Source organism: Boleophthalmus pectinirostris, unplaced genomic scaffold (genome assembly GCF_026225935.1).
Source record: "Boleophthalmus pectinirostris isolate CB_2022bp ecotype Guang Dong unplaced genomic scaffold, ASM2622593v1 HiC_scaffold_12, whole genome shotgun sequence".
Taxonomy (NCBI): Eukaryota; Metazoa; Chordata; class Actinopteri; order Gobiiformes; family Gobiidae; genus Boleophthalmus; species Boleophthalmus pectinirostris.
The window spans coordinates 15,326,944-15,347,259 of NW_026571018.1; the positions used below are offsets into that span (position 1 = coordinate 15,326,944).

The following is a 20,316-nucleotide window of genomic DNA, read 5'->3' on the forward strand; positions in this document are numbered from 1 at the left end:
GCGCTTGTGTTTGGCTGTGGTACATTTCAAAGCTCTTGGGGGAAAAAAAAGAATTAAAATAATAGACACACAAATAAATAAATAAATACATAAATGAACATCTTTGATTGTCCAAAAAAATAAAAAGTGCTATATAAATCTGATCCATTATTTATTATTTTGCTCAGATGTATTAAATGGCTCAGATCTTTTATAATGTTTCCTCATCAAAAACTTACCTGGAGTTGTGTTTTGTTTTATTCATAATATCATCATATTAAACACAGAAACCCTGCATATTTAAGCTGAATTCTTCTCTGAAACAGAAAACACTGTTCCACCTTGTGATGTCATGTGGTAATACGGGAAGTGGTCCACTGTGTTTTTAAACCCTCTATACCTTCACTAGAATTGTTTGGATAATTTAATTTCCATGATTTCCTCTTTTTGGACATTTAGACAGACTAATAATAAAGAATTACTCAAACGTGTGTATGAAACAAACACAATGTATGTTTCTGACAAGGTAACAGCATTATAACAGGGTTCCACAGTATGGCATTAAACCAATCTAATAAATACCTTGAAAAATATGCATTCTAATATGAGCAGGCTGGTCACCTCTACATAGATCTGACTAGCACCTGGCTTGACTGTATCATGGAGCAATGAGCAACGCAATAACATCCCCATGGAGACAAGCAGGTGCAGACTGTCCACCAGAAAAGTTCCATAGTTCACGATGGCGTAAATTTCCTTTGTCTTACAATTTTGACTAAATTGTAAAACCCACCCGAAAATGCTAAACGTATTAAAACAACATCTTTCGCGTAAAACTGATACATTTCCACATTCAAACATTCAGATATTGACTGGGGGTAAAGGGCACCATTTATTTAAACAACATGTTGTGTGGTTTTCATCTAGAGTCCAGAATTTGACACTTCATATGTGAATAATGGTTAAAAAGGGTATTAATAAGAATAAACATGTCCAGTTTGAATGTAATGAATTTATATTTCAATGTAGTTATATCATACAGAAATCAATTGACAACTATTCAATAATTTCCATGTAGATGTGACTCTAATGTAGGCTACCCCCTGCTGTCACTGTATTGCATAAGAAATGTGCAGTGTCTCCCTTTTCACATATTTCACATGTTTAGATCAAATGTGTAGGCCCATATGTATTGTGTAAAGTAAATAATGTAAAGTAAATTTAATGTCTTTTGAAAAACTGATAAATAAATTTTGCTTACCTAAAAACATTTTTTAAGTACCTGCAGGTCAGAAGTTTTATAACCACTAGTCTAAAGTCAACTATGGAGCCCCCACTCTCTATTGAGAATATATGTGTTCACCAAACCAGAGGTCACCTTTACAATTTTTTACAGCATTTTACTTTTGTCCTATAAAGAAAATAGTCTCTCATATCTATAAGCCTGGAGAACAGATTTAGAAACTGATATTTCGGTTGATTTTTCATTGTATGTGGCAGTGTGAAGAACTCCAGCTGTTTTGGAAAGAGATCACTACTGTAATTTCAGATTTAACTGTGAGATGCCATTGGATTGTAAACTCTACTACATGTCTTTACCAACAGCTTTAGTGTTAATTTAAATAGAAAGAAGCTTGTATCTTTTAGTTTATTGCAGGCCAAACATGTTCTTGCTCTCAACTGGAAGTAAATGGAGAAGCCCAGAGTAAACCAGTGGATTAAATAAATGTCCAACAATTAGGCTCTGGAGTGGTGCATATCTAAAGGAAAAGTGAAAGAACTTTAAATACATTTCGTTGCCATTTTTGCGCACTGTTAAGAATTTTGACATGTAGAAATCATAATTCAAACTGTGTGTTTTAGGGTGGGGGAAGGCTCTTAATGTATGTACTTTTTTTTGTATAATGTCATTTTATGCTTCAAATGTACAATCTTAATAAAAACTTTTGTGGAAAAAAGTAAAGTAAATGGTAAAGAAAAAAGACACACTGTAATACTACTGATTATTGATGTTATTTTAATAGGTGTTCAACAAGTTATATTTGCGCCAGCAGTTAAGTGTAAAAGAAATAACAGTTGCATCAGCAAACAGTGTTATGACACAGTAATGGTGGGATGGGAAAGGCAAGGTGGGATGGCTAAGGGACCCCTCATTAAGCAGGGGGACCAGTAAGGCAAGGCTTCTATAAACAACAAACATATCTGCCATTTGTGATTCATTAACATAAAGAAGAATAAGCACAGTTCAAACTTATAGAGGAAAGCGACTCCATGATCTACATTCCAGTAAAGGGAAGATAACATTATACACGTTCATGTATAAAGGGGTGCATATTAAATTTATATATTTGTGATTCAACTACATCTATAAAAAGGAACAGTAATAAATAAGTTGAAACTCAAGCATTCAAATGTTTCTTCTGACTGCAGGAGAGCCCTGTTTCAAACTGTCCTGTAACCTGATGTACACTTACTGCAGAAAATATAACAAAGAAAACCAGAGGGATCCTGTGACTCAGCACTACAGTAAATGTGATTTCAGTCAAAAGATCACACATTATAGGAAGTAATTAAAACTCCACACATTTCCATAGAATTTGCAGTGCCGCCGCTATCTTCTCACGAGAACTGGCTGTAACGAAGTACGTATGCACCTAAAGATCAGTACACCATCATAGCATACATACAGTACAATCAAGACTCAATTAGAAAAATACAGGTACAAAATGATTACATTCAAGAAGACAGTACTAGCACAAAAGGATACAATAGTTGTTTAGGTAACTAACTAGGAATTTCTTTATAGACGCATTTCTATAGAAAAAAGTATGGGATTTGGAAAATTAGTTAAGCTATATGGCTGTTTTGTAGATGTTTGGACTCTTGGAAAAGAATTAAGCATATATAATAATTACAATGCATAACGTTCTTATATTGGGTAAAAATTTAATATATTTTTTTAAGATTGTGATTTTGGTTTGGGTCATAAGGTGCAAGTATTAAAATAGGCTTTAAGCAGTGCCCTTAAGTTGGCTTCGTACACCCATTAGATAAACAGGATGAATTGTGCTGATATTGTTATATTTGTTATACCTGAAGATTGACACACCAAGAAAACTAAGTGCAACGGTCATGACGGGTCTCATTTCTTTAAATAAACATGTTTTGAATATAACTTTCCTCATCTTTGGCAATAAACTCAAATATATATGATGGGGAAGACATTTTGTTGTCTTATTTAAACCAGTGGAAGAACAGTTTCTGCTTTAAAAATAATTGCAATTAAGTTCTCTATTTTTTTTTTCAAGAAAATATAAATATAGTAATTTATAATATAAGGAGTATTATAGAGCTGTACTGTGATTCCCTTCAGCTTAAGTGTTAGACGTTACATCAGATTTTTCCTATCCATGGGTTTCTGTTCTATACGCCATTCAGAAGATTTAATATTTTGTTTTGCAACGGTCCTAATTTCTCATCGATCTCAAACCCGTGGATAGTTTCACAGAAGACATTTTCGCCAAAAAGTCAATTCATATATTGGCCTGACCTGAGCCGCACAAATGAGCAGCAGTTAGTCACAAAAAAGCATTTCACATTTAAAAATATCATAGAGAAAATGCTTCGACAGCAGTTTGAATAGATTTCGTGCTTTTTAAATCTATGTGTCTGTCTCCAGAGTGAAACGTGGATAGATGAACAGATGAGTTTGGTCTCTGTGCCTATTGCTTTGCTTGTAGCTTCCATGCATTCATCTGTTTCAAAAACAGTCCAAACTATTGGTAAACCTGTCCTTGGAAATTCAGCCAACAAGTAACCAGTACTTAACAGATGTAATAGACAGAAAATCAATAAAAATATACTACAGAAAGTATTCATTGTAGCATATTACGAAACACAAGCTTATCAACAGGAAAGTTAACCAGTGAGTGAGGAGGTGGCATTGTTGCTAAGTATTCTGTAGCTCTTATTAACTGCGCTAGGCACTCTTCAATATTATTATACTTATATAATTAAAATACACTATTTTCAGTCCATCTGCGGTCACTCGCTGCACCTACAACATCCGAAACACAGGTATGGTCAAAAATAAATGAATATAGAAATGGAATGATTAGCAAAAAGAAGCAAAGACTGTGCCAACAAAAAGATCACACGATTTACAATAATATAACTCTGCTACACTGAAAGCGACGAGGAAAATCTGAGCAGAATATGATAGTTTAGTTGGCAATTAAATCTCAAAAAGGCCAATATATAGGAAAGAAATGAATACAAGATGCTGTGAAATGCCTTGTCTCCAATAGCTCATCTATGACATCAACTGGCTTTAATAATTATTGAGTTATACAGATATAAAAGATCTAGTTATTAAAAAGAAATTCATGATTCGTAGATGTGCTTTGAGGTTTGCATACAGTGTGAGAGGAGACTAGACATTATTACTCAAAGAGAAGCTCCAACCTAAGCTACAAATTAGTGCAGTGGTTACGTAACTTTTAAACACCTATCTTTAAACAAATCACTCACATGTTATGAAGAACCGTTCTATCTGCTACGCAAGAAACTGCAATGCGATCAAGTAGTAACAAAACTGCATCTCACTACTTCAGGTTTCTACTAGGGCTGCACAAGATGTCGAAAAAGTGCCGATATTGCAATATTGACGATATACAATAGAGAGAACTCATAATAATGGAAATGCAGGTTTGCTCTGAAACTCTCTTTGGGGTAAGACTTTGTTAACTCAGTAGTATAAATTCTAGTGCTTAAAGTCAGTCATCAAATTGAAAGTGGCGTCTGGATGGGAGCCAAAACTGTAATAATAATTACCATACTGATTTATCGTTCAACATATGAAAGTTAGAACAATACTTTTGGTGTCAGTATTTTATCATGTGCACATTTTCTATGCATTATTGAGATTTTTATTTTTTTTGCTATATAATAAGATTTAAGCCATACATGGTTGAATTAGTAACTTTTATGACTCATTACAAATGTAAACTAAGCATTTAAGTGTTTCATTCTGCTATTTATTTATTCCAGCTCATGGTTTGTAACAATATTGTAGATTTTGAATAGTTTTTGTGGCTTAAATCTGCTCTTGGGTTATTGTATCAGTGGCATAAATTAGTTTCATTATTGTCATTTATCGACTATATTTACATCAACAATATGTCGAAGTTAAAAATTTGCTCTCCCATCCACAACTGAACAATTGAGTCTAATATTGAGTAATGCAATAATTGATATCGCAACATGCTCGATATAAAGTAATCGCAAAAACACTAAGGTTATCCATCTGACAAAAATGCACTGTTTTTTAAAATAATTTGCAAAGTAAGGCTGATTTTACTAATGATTTTCCTTATCAAGTAAAAAAAATTGCCTTGGTTTAGTACTGGTTTAGTCTCTTTTCAGTTAAGAGTTTCAGTGGTAAATTAAAGTACATATTTTTCTTGTTTAGTTTTTTTTTAAGTATATTAAAACATTGCACTAATAATGGCCATATCGCATCTCGCAGCAATTCCCAATATCATGCAGCCCTAGTTTCTACTGACTTCAGATGGTGGTGGTTTTCAATGACGAGCCGGGTGAGGGTTTTAAGGTGACAAAAGGGGTAAAAGGGTTAAGGCTATATTCGAGACATTTTAAAACAGCTTTCTCATATCAAGAACAGCTTTAAGCGATCAGCTCATACACCTGACAGGGAGGACCACTAAAGGACTAACAAGACAAAAGCCTTAGCAAAAGTCAACTTCAGCAGGATGCAAGGGTTAGCATAAGTCTACTCTTACAAATTCAGTCTATCATGATTATTGGAGCTACTACGAACTCTTTGTAACAGTAGCGTCACATTTACTCTACTCAACCATTATTTTCACCATTATTTATGTGCACTAAAATGGTGAAACAAAGAAATACTAAGTAAATGTTACAAGTGGAAGTGGAATCATGATTGTTTACCCTGGTTTAACAGTTTTGGGTTGAAGCTGGAGGGTACGAAGGGTGCAAGCTAATAAATACAGAGGTATTCTAACAGAGGTGGCTTCTCAGTAGGTGTGTGTGAGGTAACAAGCTGACGGAAAGCCAGGTATTCTAAAAAACAACCATTTGAAGTATGCTTACCTACGATACTAGCTTTAAACTGCATAACCATACATTGATCCCAGAAAACCACCTCAGAAGGAAGTCATGCACTGAGAGAGACAGCTTGGTTCTTCCACAGGCGCTAACAGAGCATCTAAATAGGTAAGAGGAATACAGAAGACATCCTCCTCTCACCGCAGGGGCTTTGGGGAGACACTGAGATAGTGGCGAGCGCGGAGAAAAGCAGTGCTGGCTCTTGCTCCGCGGAAAACCTCAAGCTAAAGGACCACAAGAGGGAGCGGCGAGTCTGTCCAAGGCATCGTGATCCGGGGTCCCTCGTGTTTGGCCGTTCAGCTCACAAAGGGTAATGCTCCCAGTGTCCATGTGTGTTTCAGAAGAGAAGCCACTGTCTCACTGATCGGCACAGGAGATCAGCACTGGAGTCGGAGACAGCTCCTTCTTCTGACTGTCAGCCAAACTCCTCTGGCCTCTGAAACAGCACAGACATGAAGCTTTACTCAATATATGCAGAGCTTTCCATTAATCCAATTTTTGCTTCACAAGTTTTAAATGAAACTGAGCAAGAAATAGGTACTAAAAATAACACTTTTTGGTTGTTGTATTGTCATAAATATGTGCAAGTAACTCCTATGTAATCTTTAATCAGCTAGTTATTAATTAGTTATTAATAGAGGCAACACGTGACATTTACTTCAAAATTGGTATTATAATTTTTTTGCCTGAGCCACCATAATCTTGTAAAAACCTGACGGAAACTATATAATTGTAATCTATGACATCCATGAGTCATTATGTTATAATGAAAAAATTGAAAATAAAAGCATAAAAATCTTGAAACCGTCTCTTACCTATGAGCATTTTCCATAGCAGCTACCTCGGCAAGGGCTGTTAAACTGAAGAAAGCAGGCAGATCCTGTGGTGTGGCGCTCCCATCTGTCTCCTCTTCGGGGGGATTGCTGTAGCACCCTTTTTCATTGCATAAATTCTGTGGGGGTAATGGCTTCTTATCCTGTTCCTGGATCGGGTCCCTAAATTTGTCACCTGCAAAACACAACACTGTAACCTATAACAACCTATAATTAATAATTGATAGACTTATTATATTTAATATTTTAAAAGTCACAAACCTTCGCGACCCAAGTCAATAGACATTATTCGTAAATCACAAAATAAAGGTGGATTTTACCATTATTGAACATTAATGAGGATATTTTATTGTTGACTTAGTGATCGCACCGTCTCTCTGAAGAATTAGTATTACTCAAGTGAACAATGACAAACAGTCATTGAACCAGCAATAAAAAGATCCATAAGTATCCTATTAGGACATTAAATCTAGCTGATTTCTATTTCTTTTCAACATTCAACTGAACCAGCAACACTGGAACAAAATAGTCAATAAAATAATAACAAAAAGATTAGAAATTATACAAAACATGTTTTGTTGGAAATGTGTCAGAACTATATACTGCAGACCTACATGCAGATCGTGACAAGGCTACTCAAAAAAATATCTCTGGCGACTCAGTCTTTGGGACTGCATCATCAGAGGTATAGTACTCCCTACAGTGGAAGCATAGCTAGACTTGACCAGACTGTGACCGTACTGAACTATACTTGAATGGACATACTATCACAACAAATGAGTGTTCATGTTTCCAAGTCCCAGATCCCATATTTTTCCTGAGGAAATTTACTCAAACTGAGCCTCGATCAAATGCAATTAATGACCCCTGATATATACTGATATACATAATTTTCATGTGCCTTTAAGTGAAAATCATTCAAATTATTCGCTAACCTTCGACTGGAGACACGCTCCCATCCGCTGTGCGCACCAAGTGTGTGATCTTGGTTTTCCGGGCTTTCCTCTTCTGGCTCCCTACGAGCATCTCCATGTTGGCGCTGCCCTGGGCGTCTGGGCACATGATGGCAGTCGGGGATTTGGCTTTTGATGCAGAGTCTAGCATGGTCAGCTCATTCTGAACCACTACTGTAATAAAAAGTAACATTTCAACAATATATTTTATACTATTAATATTTGACTATTTTTCTAAACATGTGTACAGCATGCACATCCCAGTTCACCTCTTTCCACTGGAACTGGCTTGTCCTTTTTGAGCTTATGCTTCCTAACAATCTTGTGGAATGAAGTCTTTTTCAGAGATGGAAATGGTCCTGATATAGCAAAAGAAAATAAGGGAAATGGAAATGCAATCTTATGACATCCATGCGCTTGGTTGAAGCTTGCTACAGTATGAACATGTGGGTGCAGCAAATGAAGATAAATAAGGATAATGAGAGATTTTATGTATTTCTTATCACCTTTACCAGGTTTGGGAGCCTCATCTTGAACAAAGTCAGTCCTTCTCCTCTTTGTAACAGCTGAGCCCTTTTTGTCAAATATCAGGGGACTGTACTGAGGCAGGCTGTTGAACTTCTTCTCAAATTCTTCCTCCAGTTTTCCCAGACTAAACACAAAAATGTAAATATCAATCCATCAAGCTGTTCAGTTAAAAATGGATAAATAACTCAAAACAGAATACTAACCCGGGGGAGGAGTCATCTTTGGACTTAGACTTCTTGAGCTTTTTGGGGTTATTAGATCCCATCTGAGTGAGCGTCCAGCTGTCTTCAGTCCAATTTGCATCATTATCAGAAGCACGTAAGGCACCTCTTTTACCTTTACAACAGAAACATGCATAAACAACCACTGATATTTTGTACCATACACTGTAACATTGCATACAACTATTGAAGCATGATATATTGTCACAGAGATATACTGTGATAAAAGATAATACTGAAACGACTTTATAACAACGCATCGTTATAAATGATGAATTTTTGCTGTATTATTTTTATTATTTCATTGCTGCTACCAAAAACTGAATTTCCTTCGGGATCAATAAATATTTATGTATCTATTTATCTTATGCCACTGATACAAAAACAATAATGCAAGATAATTCTAGTAAAACATTTCTAAATAGTCTCATTAAGTTAATTACAGCTAAAATGTTACTGTATTACAACAAAAACACACCAAAAATAGCAAAAATAAATTGTTCCAGCAAAATTATCACCTATGAGTGAATTGTTTTGGCACTCATCAGTTCTGACAGGGTTCAGATAAGCCACAGCCTTAAATACTCAACTGTCCAGATATCTTTTGTCACGTTGACACGTTGAATTAAATTTTCTTTTGCAAAGGTTTATTATTTACCTATATATTATTTCACTATCAGGTTAAGATTAGGGTAGGATTAGATTTAGAAACAGTTAATTTGGCTAAAGAGTGGTTAATTAGGTTAAATTTAGGGCTTTGAGACATGAAACGCTAGTCCCACCCGGTAACGAAATGCCAAAAATTTTAGGGAATCTGTTGCAAACATAGGCAAGGGACTCCCTAAAATTCTTTCTTTCTATGATCAGTAGTCTTGTTACCTCTGTCAATGTTGGCTCTCAAAGACGTGAGCATCCCTTCGGAAACCAGTGTTTTGTACAAGGCGCCTTTGCAGCTCCTCTCAGACTTCCTGGACCCTCTGCTTTCAGCAGCACTCTCTCCTTCATTAGCTCCCTCTTTGCTTTTGTCCTCCTCCTTGGTTTTAGTGAAGAACTGCTCTGGTTCAGCCATGTTGTCCGGAGTCTCAATACTCTCAGTGATTGTATCTGGTACCTCGGTTTTCAGACTGTGGTCCAGTATTTCACTCTCCATTCCCTCATCGAAGTTATCAACACCACACTGTGCACCACTGTCGTCTTTAGCCTCAGTCTGCTCCATAGAACTCTTCACTTTGGGCTTGGTCTTTTTAGGCAGAGCGTGACCCCCACAACTAAGGCTGCGTTGGATCCTGTTCTCATCTGGTTCTTGCAGTGATCTTTTTGCAACCATTTCAATAGTGCTGGAAATGAGATCGGCAACTGATTTTGTTTCTATTTTCATGACCTTAACTGGAGAAATTTCCTCTGCATCATCCATTTTTGACTCTTCTTTCTTCTTGGGTCTCTTTTTGACGCGGGGACTTAAGGTCTCGATGAGGGACGTGGTGTCACAGGAGGGAGAGATGATAGAGGGAGGAGAGGAGACAGGGGTTGGATGAGTGGACAGAGCATTGTCAGTGGTTTCTTTCTCCTCCTTGAGTTCAGTTTTGATTGAAGTCTGAAGCTCTGAGGAGGGCCTGGACCAGCTATCCTCAGGCTGAGCAACCTCTGTGTCCATCTTCTGTGCTTCAGACGCTAAACACATCTTTTTACACAGAGAAACATAATTTACTCACATTTTTCCATATACTAACATAATTTTTTACCTGTAAATAATATTTTTTAACACATCACCCCCCTAGAGTCGTAGGATTCTATCTGTGTTCTGGGCAGTTCTGGGTAGAGATTTAAGTTCTTACCAACAACAGGACAGGGAAATTAGTTTTTGCTCATAAAATCCTAAAATAGTCCTCATCAAACCCTACATAATTGGTCTGAAGCGCTCAGAAAGCATACGGGAAAAAGAATTTATGAAAAACTCACTTTTATATAATAAAAATGATATCACATAGAACACTTCAATTCTAAGGGGACAATATGTAGAAGTAAAATGATACCTCTGCGAGCTGGAAGAGAGCAGACTGCCTGCATGGTTTTACTTCTGGTGCCACAGACGACTGAATAAGAAAGATCCAGATCGGTTAACTTGTGCCTTGTGTGCATGTTTGTAAGTATTATACATATATATAAATATAGTTGTAAAAGGAGAATATCTGAGTCATACCTCTGCAGGAGGGGAAGGTTCAGGCTTAACCCTGTTTTTAGTGATATCAGGCACTCTCTTCGGTGTTGTTCCAGACAATATCTGTATGAATAATAACATCAGTAAAACATGTTCACATTTTCAGTAAATATCAACTGGTAGAACTTTAGTCAAAGATGAAATGTGCCAACGAGGGACAACAGAACAAACATTGTGTTGGACTATTGAAATACAAACCTCTGTTTTATTTTCTGGGAGGGGGTCTCTCTCAGTGTCTGTTTCATGTAAACTTGGTTTAGTGCTTGAAGGGACCTAGAGGCAGAAACAGCAGAAACAGTGAGTTGTGCTAAAATGGTATTTTTTATTGAGACTGACATATTAAATATCATTATTACATTATATTAAATTCACATTTTTGAGTCTTGTGTTGAAAATGAACTTTCATATATTGGCTCTTCAGTGCCACCTTCTGGAAAAGTAGAGCATTACAAATGACAGCTTACCTCTTTGTTTGTGAGGGCATGTTCACCAGCCAAAAGCAGCATACTGAGGCCTCCCATCTTTGTGGGATCTGATTTAGAAAAGAGCATTTCAAATTCATTTGTGCACTGTTATAGTTATACAAGTGACAGTGGTGTACAAACCTGCCATGGCAAAGTTTAACTGTGGCATGCTGTCTGCTTTGGGCACTTTCTTGGCAGTGGTGGAGTCTTTACATGGGCCTGAGATGAAGGGCCACACTTTTTTGCGTGCTGTACTCACTGGCTGACAGGGGGCACTCTTCACTGGTTTACTTGTGGTAGGACACCATTTGTATCCAGGATTTGCCTTCATAAAAGCATCTTTGTACTGAAAGAAACAATTCACAATTCATTTGTGACATAAAAAGGTTTAGAGAGGTGTATTTTAGTACTTATATATAACTGTATTTTTTTGCATACTATAATTTTGTTTTTTCATCAAAAACATATCCTTTGACACTTTGGTGGTAGGCTTAGTGTAGGTGTTTTCAGTAGTACTCGTAAATATATTTAGGCTGTAGTGAACTACTGATATTAGTCCATATGCCATTGAGTCATACTTTTAACCTTTTTATCAATTTAACCCGTTGTTTTGATGTGGTTTTGATTTGCCAGTGAACAGGGTTCTGAACTGAACTGACCACACCTCATCTGAGGTGATAAAATCATTACTGCCATTAATTAACATTCAATAAGGCGTTAACGTGTCAAATCCCAGTCTTAAAACATGAAACTGTTCTAGTTATACTGATTATGAATTTTATACTAGTATGTGGCACCACAGCGCTGAAGCACGTTCCTAGATTTTGAATTTTGTTACCTAATAATGGCTGATTTTGATGGAAGAGCAAGACAATTAAATAATGCATAATATACAACCTGAAATCAGTGTGTTTCAAAATTCTCAAAGGGTAGAGCAAAACATAGTGTAAAATTAAATGGGGAGGAGTTGTGAACAGCACGTACCTCCTTGGCCATGTCAGTGTACTTCTGCTTCTCCTTGGGGTCCAGCACGGCCCACCAGTCGGCCAGTATCTTGGTGGCGCCCCTGTTGTCCAGACGTGGGTGCTCCTGCCGCACCAGAGAGCGATGGCGTTTACAGAACAGGAGGAACGCGTTCATGGGGCGGCGGGCTCTCTGCTCTGAGGGGTCATCGTCCACTTCAGCTGGGGTTCCACTCTGCACCTGAGAGCCCTGGTCCTAGTATGAAAAGAGACAACTGATGTATATATATATACTACCAAAAGTTTATTTTCTTCATCTGTATCACTTTTAACATCTTATATACACACAGCAGACATCAAATATATGAAGTAAGACTTTTTTATATTTTATTTTATATTTAAATCCTCAAAGTAGCCACTGTTTGCTTTGTCAAAAAAAAAATTTAGTTATGTTTTTTTCTTTGCTAGATAATTGCTTCAGATATCTGATGTCTTCCCCATGAAAATAAAATGTAGTAATTAGTAAAAATAAATAAATAAAACAAACATTGAATGAGAGGGCATGTCCAAACTTTTGACTAATAGTGAATGCACAGTTTTGATTCTTTGACAAGATGTTGATCAGTTTTTCTGAATGGAGTGAGGTGCAAAAGATTGTATAAAAATATAATATGTGTTTATTATAGCTGCACTATTTGTCTAAAGAGTATTGCTGTTGTGATTACATTTGGAATATTTATGTTTTAAAGAGATTTTGGTCAGATTGCACATTGTAAACAATTCCAGGAGCATTAACATTTGTGAGAAGACTGAAATACAAACTGTTAAACTAATAATTTCAGAACATGTTTGTAGTGGTCTAAACTACAGGTAAAAGACAGGATGCTTTTTTTTTTTTTTGCAAAGGATTGTATTGTATAATTGTATACCGCTATTTTGTGCAGCCATAGCCAATGTCACATTATACTGTTCTACTCTTGACTTCATACCTTCTCTTGCTCCTCTTCATCGTCATCCTCCTCCTCCTCTGAGAAGTCCAAAGTCTTTTTGGACAGGAGCGGGTGCCACTGTAGACATTTGCGTTTGGGTCGTTTCCCTGCGATCTCTCCGGCGACTGGTGGTTCTTTTCCAGTTCCTCCACCCTTCATGGTACTACCGCACCTACAGCCCCATCAGAGTTCACTGTCAGGTTAAAGTTACGCCATGTCATTTTTGCAGCAACATTCAAACTGTTACTAAAATAGGATTTATGGGAACTGTTTACATTACCATTATTGTCTGCTCAAATATAAAAGCTACATGGATAAGGGTTTTATTGTTTCTTTCTTTTGCTTAACTGCATGTTTAATGAAACATTTAGTGAAAAGTTTATTGAAAACTTCATGAGAACATGAGAATAGTAGTTGGCATTTGTGATACATGAGCGGCCAATGTCATGTCATTTCTCTTTCAGTAATTTTGTGAAAAAAGGCATCCCATTATCTATACTTTTGTATTCTGCACATTTTAATATTATAATTTTATTTTCTATGTCATAATTTCTGGGGCAAGGCAGGGGCTTATACAACACTACAGGAAATTCAGATTCCAAGACAATCCACAATGCTGAACCAGATCATTATTTTTTATAAAGAAAGAAAGAAACTAAACCAAGATAAGGACCACAAACGTACATAATGTCCTTTCAAATGACAACAATGTTGCCCTTTGAGATTCAATAATACCACCACTTTGGGTCACAATAAAAAGTAAATCTGTGGTAATTGAGGAGAAGTTGAACTTTTTGTCAGATTTTGTTTCATGTGGACTGGACATACCAGTAATTACAAATATATTAACCATATACAGGCCAAATATTTCCATTTAGAGACTTAATGTCCCATAGAGTTCTGAGCTGCCAACCAGAGTATTTAAACTATCGGCATTTTTTAATGCTGTGATGTCATGTGACCTCAACCTATGGATCAGCAAAGAATAGGCAAAGAAAACCTAATATGAGTGGATGAACTGACGCTGCCTGCACCAGCAGCAGATGAGGAGTTTGTTACATTATGAAAGTCAGGTGGAAAACGGGATACTTACAGAGGAAATAATATGGAAATGCTGTTATGAGTGATGAGGATGAGTCTGCCACAGCCCTTGTCATGCAATGACGATGACCTATAAAATACAAGATACTCTCGTCATGCGTTACAGTGGCACCTCTTCAACAATTTTGTCTTTTAACACGAGCAGAGCTGCAGGACAATGTGAAGCGAGTCAACTTTGGCGTAGCACATAACGAGACTCATTCGCGTCAAACTATGGTGGGACATTTTGTTTCATCCGACTGCCGATCACTCGGTGTCACCCGCCATCCGCCGCCCCTGTGGCCAACAGCATGTAGGCCAAACCCTGCGACCACTGGGCGCATTTCACACGACACTCTGCAGCCTACAATTACCGGGCACCGTGGCTGCTGCGCACAGGCTCGTCTCAGGTAAAAGTGCTGATGCCCGGGTCCACGCCGGAGCACACGGGTTGGGTTTTTCCCACACGATAACAGTGGAAAGAGTGAACCTTTCCGTGTAAAACACACTGTGACAGCCTGCGCCCTTACCTCTAAGCGCACATTTTCATCTCCGTGCAAAATGTCGATGTGGGCTCTGACAAGACAGACAAGCCGAAAGCGAGTCCATCTTGCTGAGGATTGGAGGAGACATGCCAAGTACAGTACAGCACTGGGGGCATTTTGTCACTTAACTCTGCTCCGCCACTGTCGTCTAAAACATCTCTAATGATTAATTAAACCCGAGTTTTTCTGCCCAGGTACATACATCCGTGTGCAGTGTTCAGCACGGCAGCAGCCCCATTTCCTCGCACTGTTACTGGGAATAAAAGTAGCTAGTTAGCCTGCTAGCGCTGCAGCTGCTAACTGGACGTGTCCGTGATATTGCAGGCACTGGTTCCTCAAATGGCACGGGTTTCTGTAACAGCTGGGGCTGGAAGTTAAAGCTTGTATTTGGACCAAAAGACTTGATAAGGCGCATTGAAGAGTTTTTCTGTCACGCAGGTTCGTGGCTGAGTGCTGATCATTTGATGCGGAGGAAGAGAGGGGCAAGTCAGCAGCTCAGAGGCTTTGCCATTCATTTACTCTGTTATTTCAGATCCGAGTGAAGAATAACTGAGCAACATGTCTACTATGTGAGGAAAAGCCCCACACAGGGAACACCGTTTCACAGCGATGTCGAGACAAACTACGGCCAATTCAGAGCAAAGCCAGCAGGCGGACATCATGTCCAGAGCAGCGATAATAACATTTTTTCAGTAACTGAGAGCCACAGAACTAAAGAACCACACACATCGGGAAATCAATAAAACTACAAGTTTTCTGTCATGAGTGACTCGTTGACTTATGAACGTACCTCAAAAGCCCAGCACAAGAAACGGGAGCCCCCTCTCATCATCGGTGCCGTCCACAGTTTTAACTTATTGACACATCATAAGCACACAGTCTATGGTCACAACACACTTCTGCACTGGGCTCGCGCAGGGCGGCAAGCGCGCGTGAGTGCAGCACGAGCGCACCGGAAGGAGCTCAGCTGTCAGAGTGACAGTGGGCACCAGCGTGGATCTGGATCTATATTATAGTTCTTTAGCACCAGTGTGGATCTGGATCTCTGGTGTGGATCTATATTATAGTTCTATGGCAGCAGTGTGGATGTTGATCATACACCAGGACAGGCACAGAAATACAGAGAATTACATCAGAATGCAAAATGCCACGATACTTCTTGCATGTCGGTAAAACCCTAATAATGAGGCTTGCTGTATCACTAACACAGAACTAACAAGGCTATATATATTAAATATGTATACAGCCTTGTTACGTCTTTAATTCGTCAGATTCAAAATTGTATTATTTTATTGTGTTACATAAAATATGCTACAAAAAACAATTATATTTTTTCATTAGTTTTTGCATCATGATGGGCGGGCTCAGCATCATCACTAGAATAGGATACCTGGACCCTGTGGAGGTGGTACAACTCAAAATGCCATTGCCAAAGAGTTTCCCAGCTCAGTCTCAGAGCAGAGGACGGTTCTGTAGACAAGCAGGTATTGTGAGCAGGGCTGGAGAAAGTCCACAACCAAAAAACAAGATCACTACTGTCTCTCTGTAGAAAGAGGAGCAGGACGAGAGGCTGCAGCTTTCTTTCAGCTGTTTAGTCGATTAATCGGTCAGTGGCATAGACGATACACAACAATAACAAGTAGGCTATTTATTTTATTGGGACATTATATTTGGACTCTTCTTGTGTTTCCAGGTAAAACTTCAAACGCTCCATGATATCTGTTCCTCTGTTCCTCTGTTCCAGATCTGGGAGATGAAACCCCAAAGTACCGTCCTTGGTCCCTGGAGGATGGGTGGTTGTAAATCCTGTAGAGACGTATGTGGGGGACATGCAAAGTACTGAGCCCCAGTTGCTGTGATGAAATGTACCCGGCTGCCATACTGTGTTTTCACTTTGATTATGTGATTTATGTGTATTCAGTTCAGCTCTGTTGATTTTAATTATCATTTAAAATAATATTACATAACACATAAACAGTGCTTTTCAAGATACCAAAGACGCATTACTTAAAGGTACATTATGTTACTTTTCTGGTGGAGGGCCTGTCAAATGCTTTTCTCTATGGAGATGTAAGTTGTTTGGAATGTTTCTCAGTATGGCATTAAACCTTTCATGGAGTTTAATTCAATACTGTCATGGAGACCAAACCAGACCAAGTTACAGGTCTGTAATTGACATAACAGCTCTACCTTACATTTATTCATACTGTGAAACATGCAAGGCAGAACAATGACACAGAAAAAAAAACAGGAAGGTGACAGACACCCAGCCAGAAATTAGCACAGTGCATCTTTAAGGAAACAAATAGATACACAGAAGACAAAGTTACTGAATGGGTTTTTTGATGAGATGGGTTTTCAGGGCTTATTGTAAAGTTTATAGGCTATTTATTTAATGTGCGAGAATGTGAAAAATTTCTATATTATATAAAATTGACTATAAAATTGATATAAAATTGACTTTAGTCTTTATGTTGCCTCCTCAAAAACATAGGCTAGTTGCGGAGGTGTGTTTTGTTTCAGTCGCACATTTGACTAATCCTGGATTATTGGTGCATCTGCATCTCAGACTGCTCTGTTCCACCTTGTTTGATGTCATCAAACGGTAGTTTTCAAGTTAACAACTAATTGTACCTTTAGTTCAGTAAAGATCAGCAATTTCAGGGCTGAAATCCTCCAAATGATTCTTGTGAAGGTGTGTGGAGATTAAAACCCACAGTGGAGCACTTCTTTCATTACCACATGACATCATAACAGAGTGTTTTTTGTTTGAGAGAAGAACACAGCCTGATTATGTAGAGTTTGTGTGTTGAATGAATCAAAACACAACTCCAGGTATGTTTTTTGATGAGGGAACAACATTATTATAACACAGATCAGAAAATAGCGTAATATAGACCCTTTAATAAACCCTACTACTACACAAAAATCCTATAATTTCTAGAGAGTCCAAATATACCAATTTTAAAAAGATTTACGAAACATGATTTGATTCTCTTTTAATTTGTTGCCCAAACCGGAAGTGGCTCGTGCTGCTTTGCGCGTCTTGACCATTCACCGTCTACTTTACCCGAATGATGAATGTTATCGGGGGTAAAAGACAAACTTCTTCCACAACACACAAAAACGATAACAACACGTCCTAATTCTCGCCGAAACACAAACTTGTTCAGTCACATAATGCTTCTAAAATGACTTTCGTTTTCCTTGCGGTAGAAGAAGTGTCTCTCGCCTCTATCCCTCCCCTCCCCCGGTTCGCAAAGTGCTCACAGCCACACGCAGAGAGCACTGGCCTACAGCTTGCACCGTCCTCAAACTTCAGATTTTAGCTACATGCAAGTCTACAAAACATGACCGAAATCTCCCGAGGGCGATAGAAATCAAACAACTCTGAACTACATGTCCACTCACTATTCCCTTCATTTCAGTCACTAACGCTACTTGTTAAAAGCTTCCTGTGTTTGACCGCGATGATCCGAGATAAAATGTTACTCAAATTTAACGTGAAACTAAAACAACACTTACCTCAAAGCATGGGACAGCTGATCTCTTGTTCACCTTCGTTTTCTGCGATAAATGTAAAAAATATCAACAGTTTTTGCAGCATACTGTACACGGCGAAAATATCCGCCCTCGTGATGTATTCTGGACTCTGATTGGTCCGTGGCTTTGATTGCTGGCTGAGTGGACCAATAGGAAGCGAGGTTATATTACAGTGTTGTGAGATTAGTGTATGTCCTTAAATTGAGTGTTCAGAACACGTGTGGTAAAATTAGGCCTTTACGAAAATGATGGAGCTCACAGGACATCGCGGAGGGTCCAGATACGGAAGGAATAATGTGCTATTTCATCGTCTTTTTAATCTTATGAAGAATGCGTGCGATTGTGTAGACCATGCTACAAAAACATCACGGTGAAATATTCCACCATTCTGCAAAGACAGGCATTTATGAATAAGCAAAACCGTATTCAGCAAAACCAGGAGCTCATTAAAGGTCCTATATTATGCAAAATTGTCTCTTGTGAGCTTTAATTCATGTTATAATATTGTTATCTTAGTTCATTTTAGTCACACACGTTTGAATAAGCCTACATTATTGGATTATTTACATCTCTAAAGCTCAAAAAACTCTCTTCCACCTTATGACGTCATGAAGTTTTCAAGTTAACAGCTACCTTTTATAGAGTGACCAGACGTACCTATTTCTCTGGGACAGTCCCAGTTTTGAGCCCTGTGTCCCCAGCCCCAGCAGACTGATTCAAAACCACTGATTTATTCCAGTTTTATACAAGAAATGTCCCAGGTGTCCTTATTTTGAACCAATCTGATCCCTGTAAACGGTAAAGAGAGGCATACATTGTCATTTGTTTAGGTTAAATACAAAAAGGCCTCTTAAAAATGATCAAAACACAAAGAAAATGTGACCATACTGATTCACATGTTAGTCATGGATGAGCCGAGTGCAGTTCTCCTTAATTACGCACTAGTTTTCACAATTTTACCATTACCAATCACCACAAACTGAGATGTTACAGCTTTTTATTTTGAAAACATAGTCACCCTAACCTTTTACCTTTAGTTGAGTAGAGATTGGCTATTGCAGGTCTGAAATTATCCAAATGTATCCAGTGAAGGTGTATAGAGTTTCAAAACACAGTGGAGCACTTGTGGATAAGAGTGTTTTCCATTTGAGAGAAGAACTCAGACTCAATATGCAGGATTTGTGTGTTAAACATATGTGAATGAAACAAAACACAACTCCAGTTATGTTTATGATGAGGAAACAACATTATAACAGATCAGAAAACAGAGCAATATTAGAGTCGTCTTACTGACCAATTTAAATAAGTCCATGGTTTCGGTCATCGGCTTAAGTCTGGAGTATGTAGCTCTGTTCAGGCCTAAAGCTTGAGTGTTTTGTTTGTATTGATTGCATCACTGTAATCAAAGCGTTAATCAACCGGCACTAACAATGCATGCAACTGGGCAGATTTCAGTCAGTATACATTCAGCTTTGTAACTGTGAGAATGCCTATATAGCAAAATAACTCATTAATTAACAATTTTCTACTAACAGACATCTTAAATACAAGTAATCGCTACACAACAAAAACTGGATGGTTCAAATTTTACTGTAAAATATTTCAGAGTTGTTTTTAACACCAAAAGTGTTATTTTAACTATTTGAAAGTTAAATGTGGGTTCGAGTTGGGGTTATTTGCCAGAGTTGATGTGGTTGAGGTTAATTCAACTTCCTCTAGTGTTAATTCATCTTCCTTTAGTGTTAATTCAACTTCTCTTAGTGTTAATTTGGCTCCTCCCATTCACCACTTCAAACTCTTGCAAGAGAAGACCAGTTTGAACCAGTTTTGTTCATAATTTCATCTTAAATTAAC

At 37.9% G+C, this 20,316-nt stretch overlaps 1 protein-coding gene across 6 annotated transcripts; it reads right to left on the reverse strand.

The window, feature by feature from the left end:
• Window positions 1-1,979: 1,979 nt before the first annotated feature.
• Window positions 1,980-18,572, reverse strand: LOC110169066 (BBX high mobility group box domain containing). Of its 6 annotated transcripts, none has more exons than XM_055148554.1 (16): window positions 18,445-18,572; window positions 14,388-14,465; window positions 13,295-13,487; window positions 12,328-12,561; window positions 11,485-11,689; window positions 11,344-11,411; window positions 11,078-11,152; window positions 10,862-10,942; window positions 10,695-10,754; window positions 9,541-10,342; window positions 8,644-8,776; window positions 8,419-8,564; window positions 8,182-8,271; window positions 7,895-8,086; window positions 6,942-7,134; window positions 1,980-6,562 (listed from the first exon to the last, which is right to left on the reverse strand). In XM_055148554.1, the coding sequence occupies exons 3-16, from the start codon at window positions 13,451-13,453 to the stop codon at window positions 6,484-6,486; spliced, it is 2,517 nt and encodes an 838-aa protein (XP_055004529.1). In that variant the 5' UTR covers window positions 13,454-13,487; window positions 14,388-14,465; window positions 18,445-18,572; the 3' UTR covers window positions 1,980-6,483. The 6 variants fall into 6 exon arrangements, with proteins under 6 accessions (XP_055004529.1, XP_020790230.1, XP_020790234.1 ...); XM_020934571.2 differs by having other exon boundaries at window positions 13,295-13,466; window positions 18,445-18,571; XM_020934575.2 differs by lacking the exon at window positions 18,445-18,572 and adding an exon at window positions 15,710-15,856 and having other exon boundaries at window positions 8,425-8,564; window positions 13,295-13,466.
• Window positions 18,573-20,316: the final 1,744 nt, after the last annotated feature.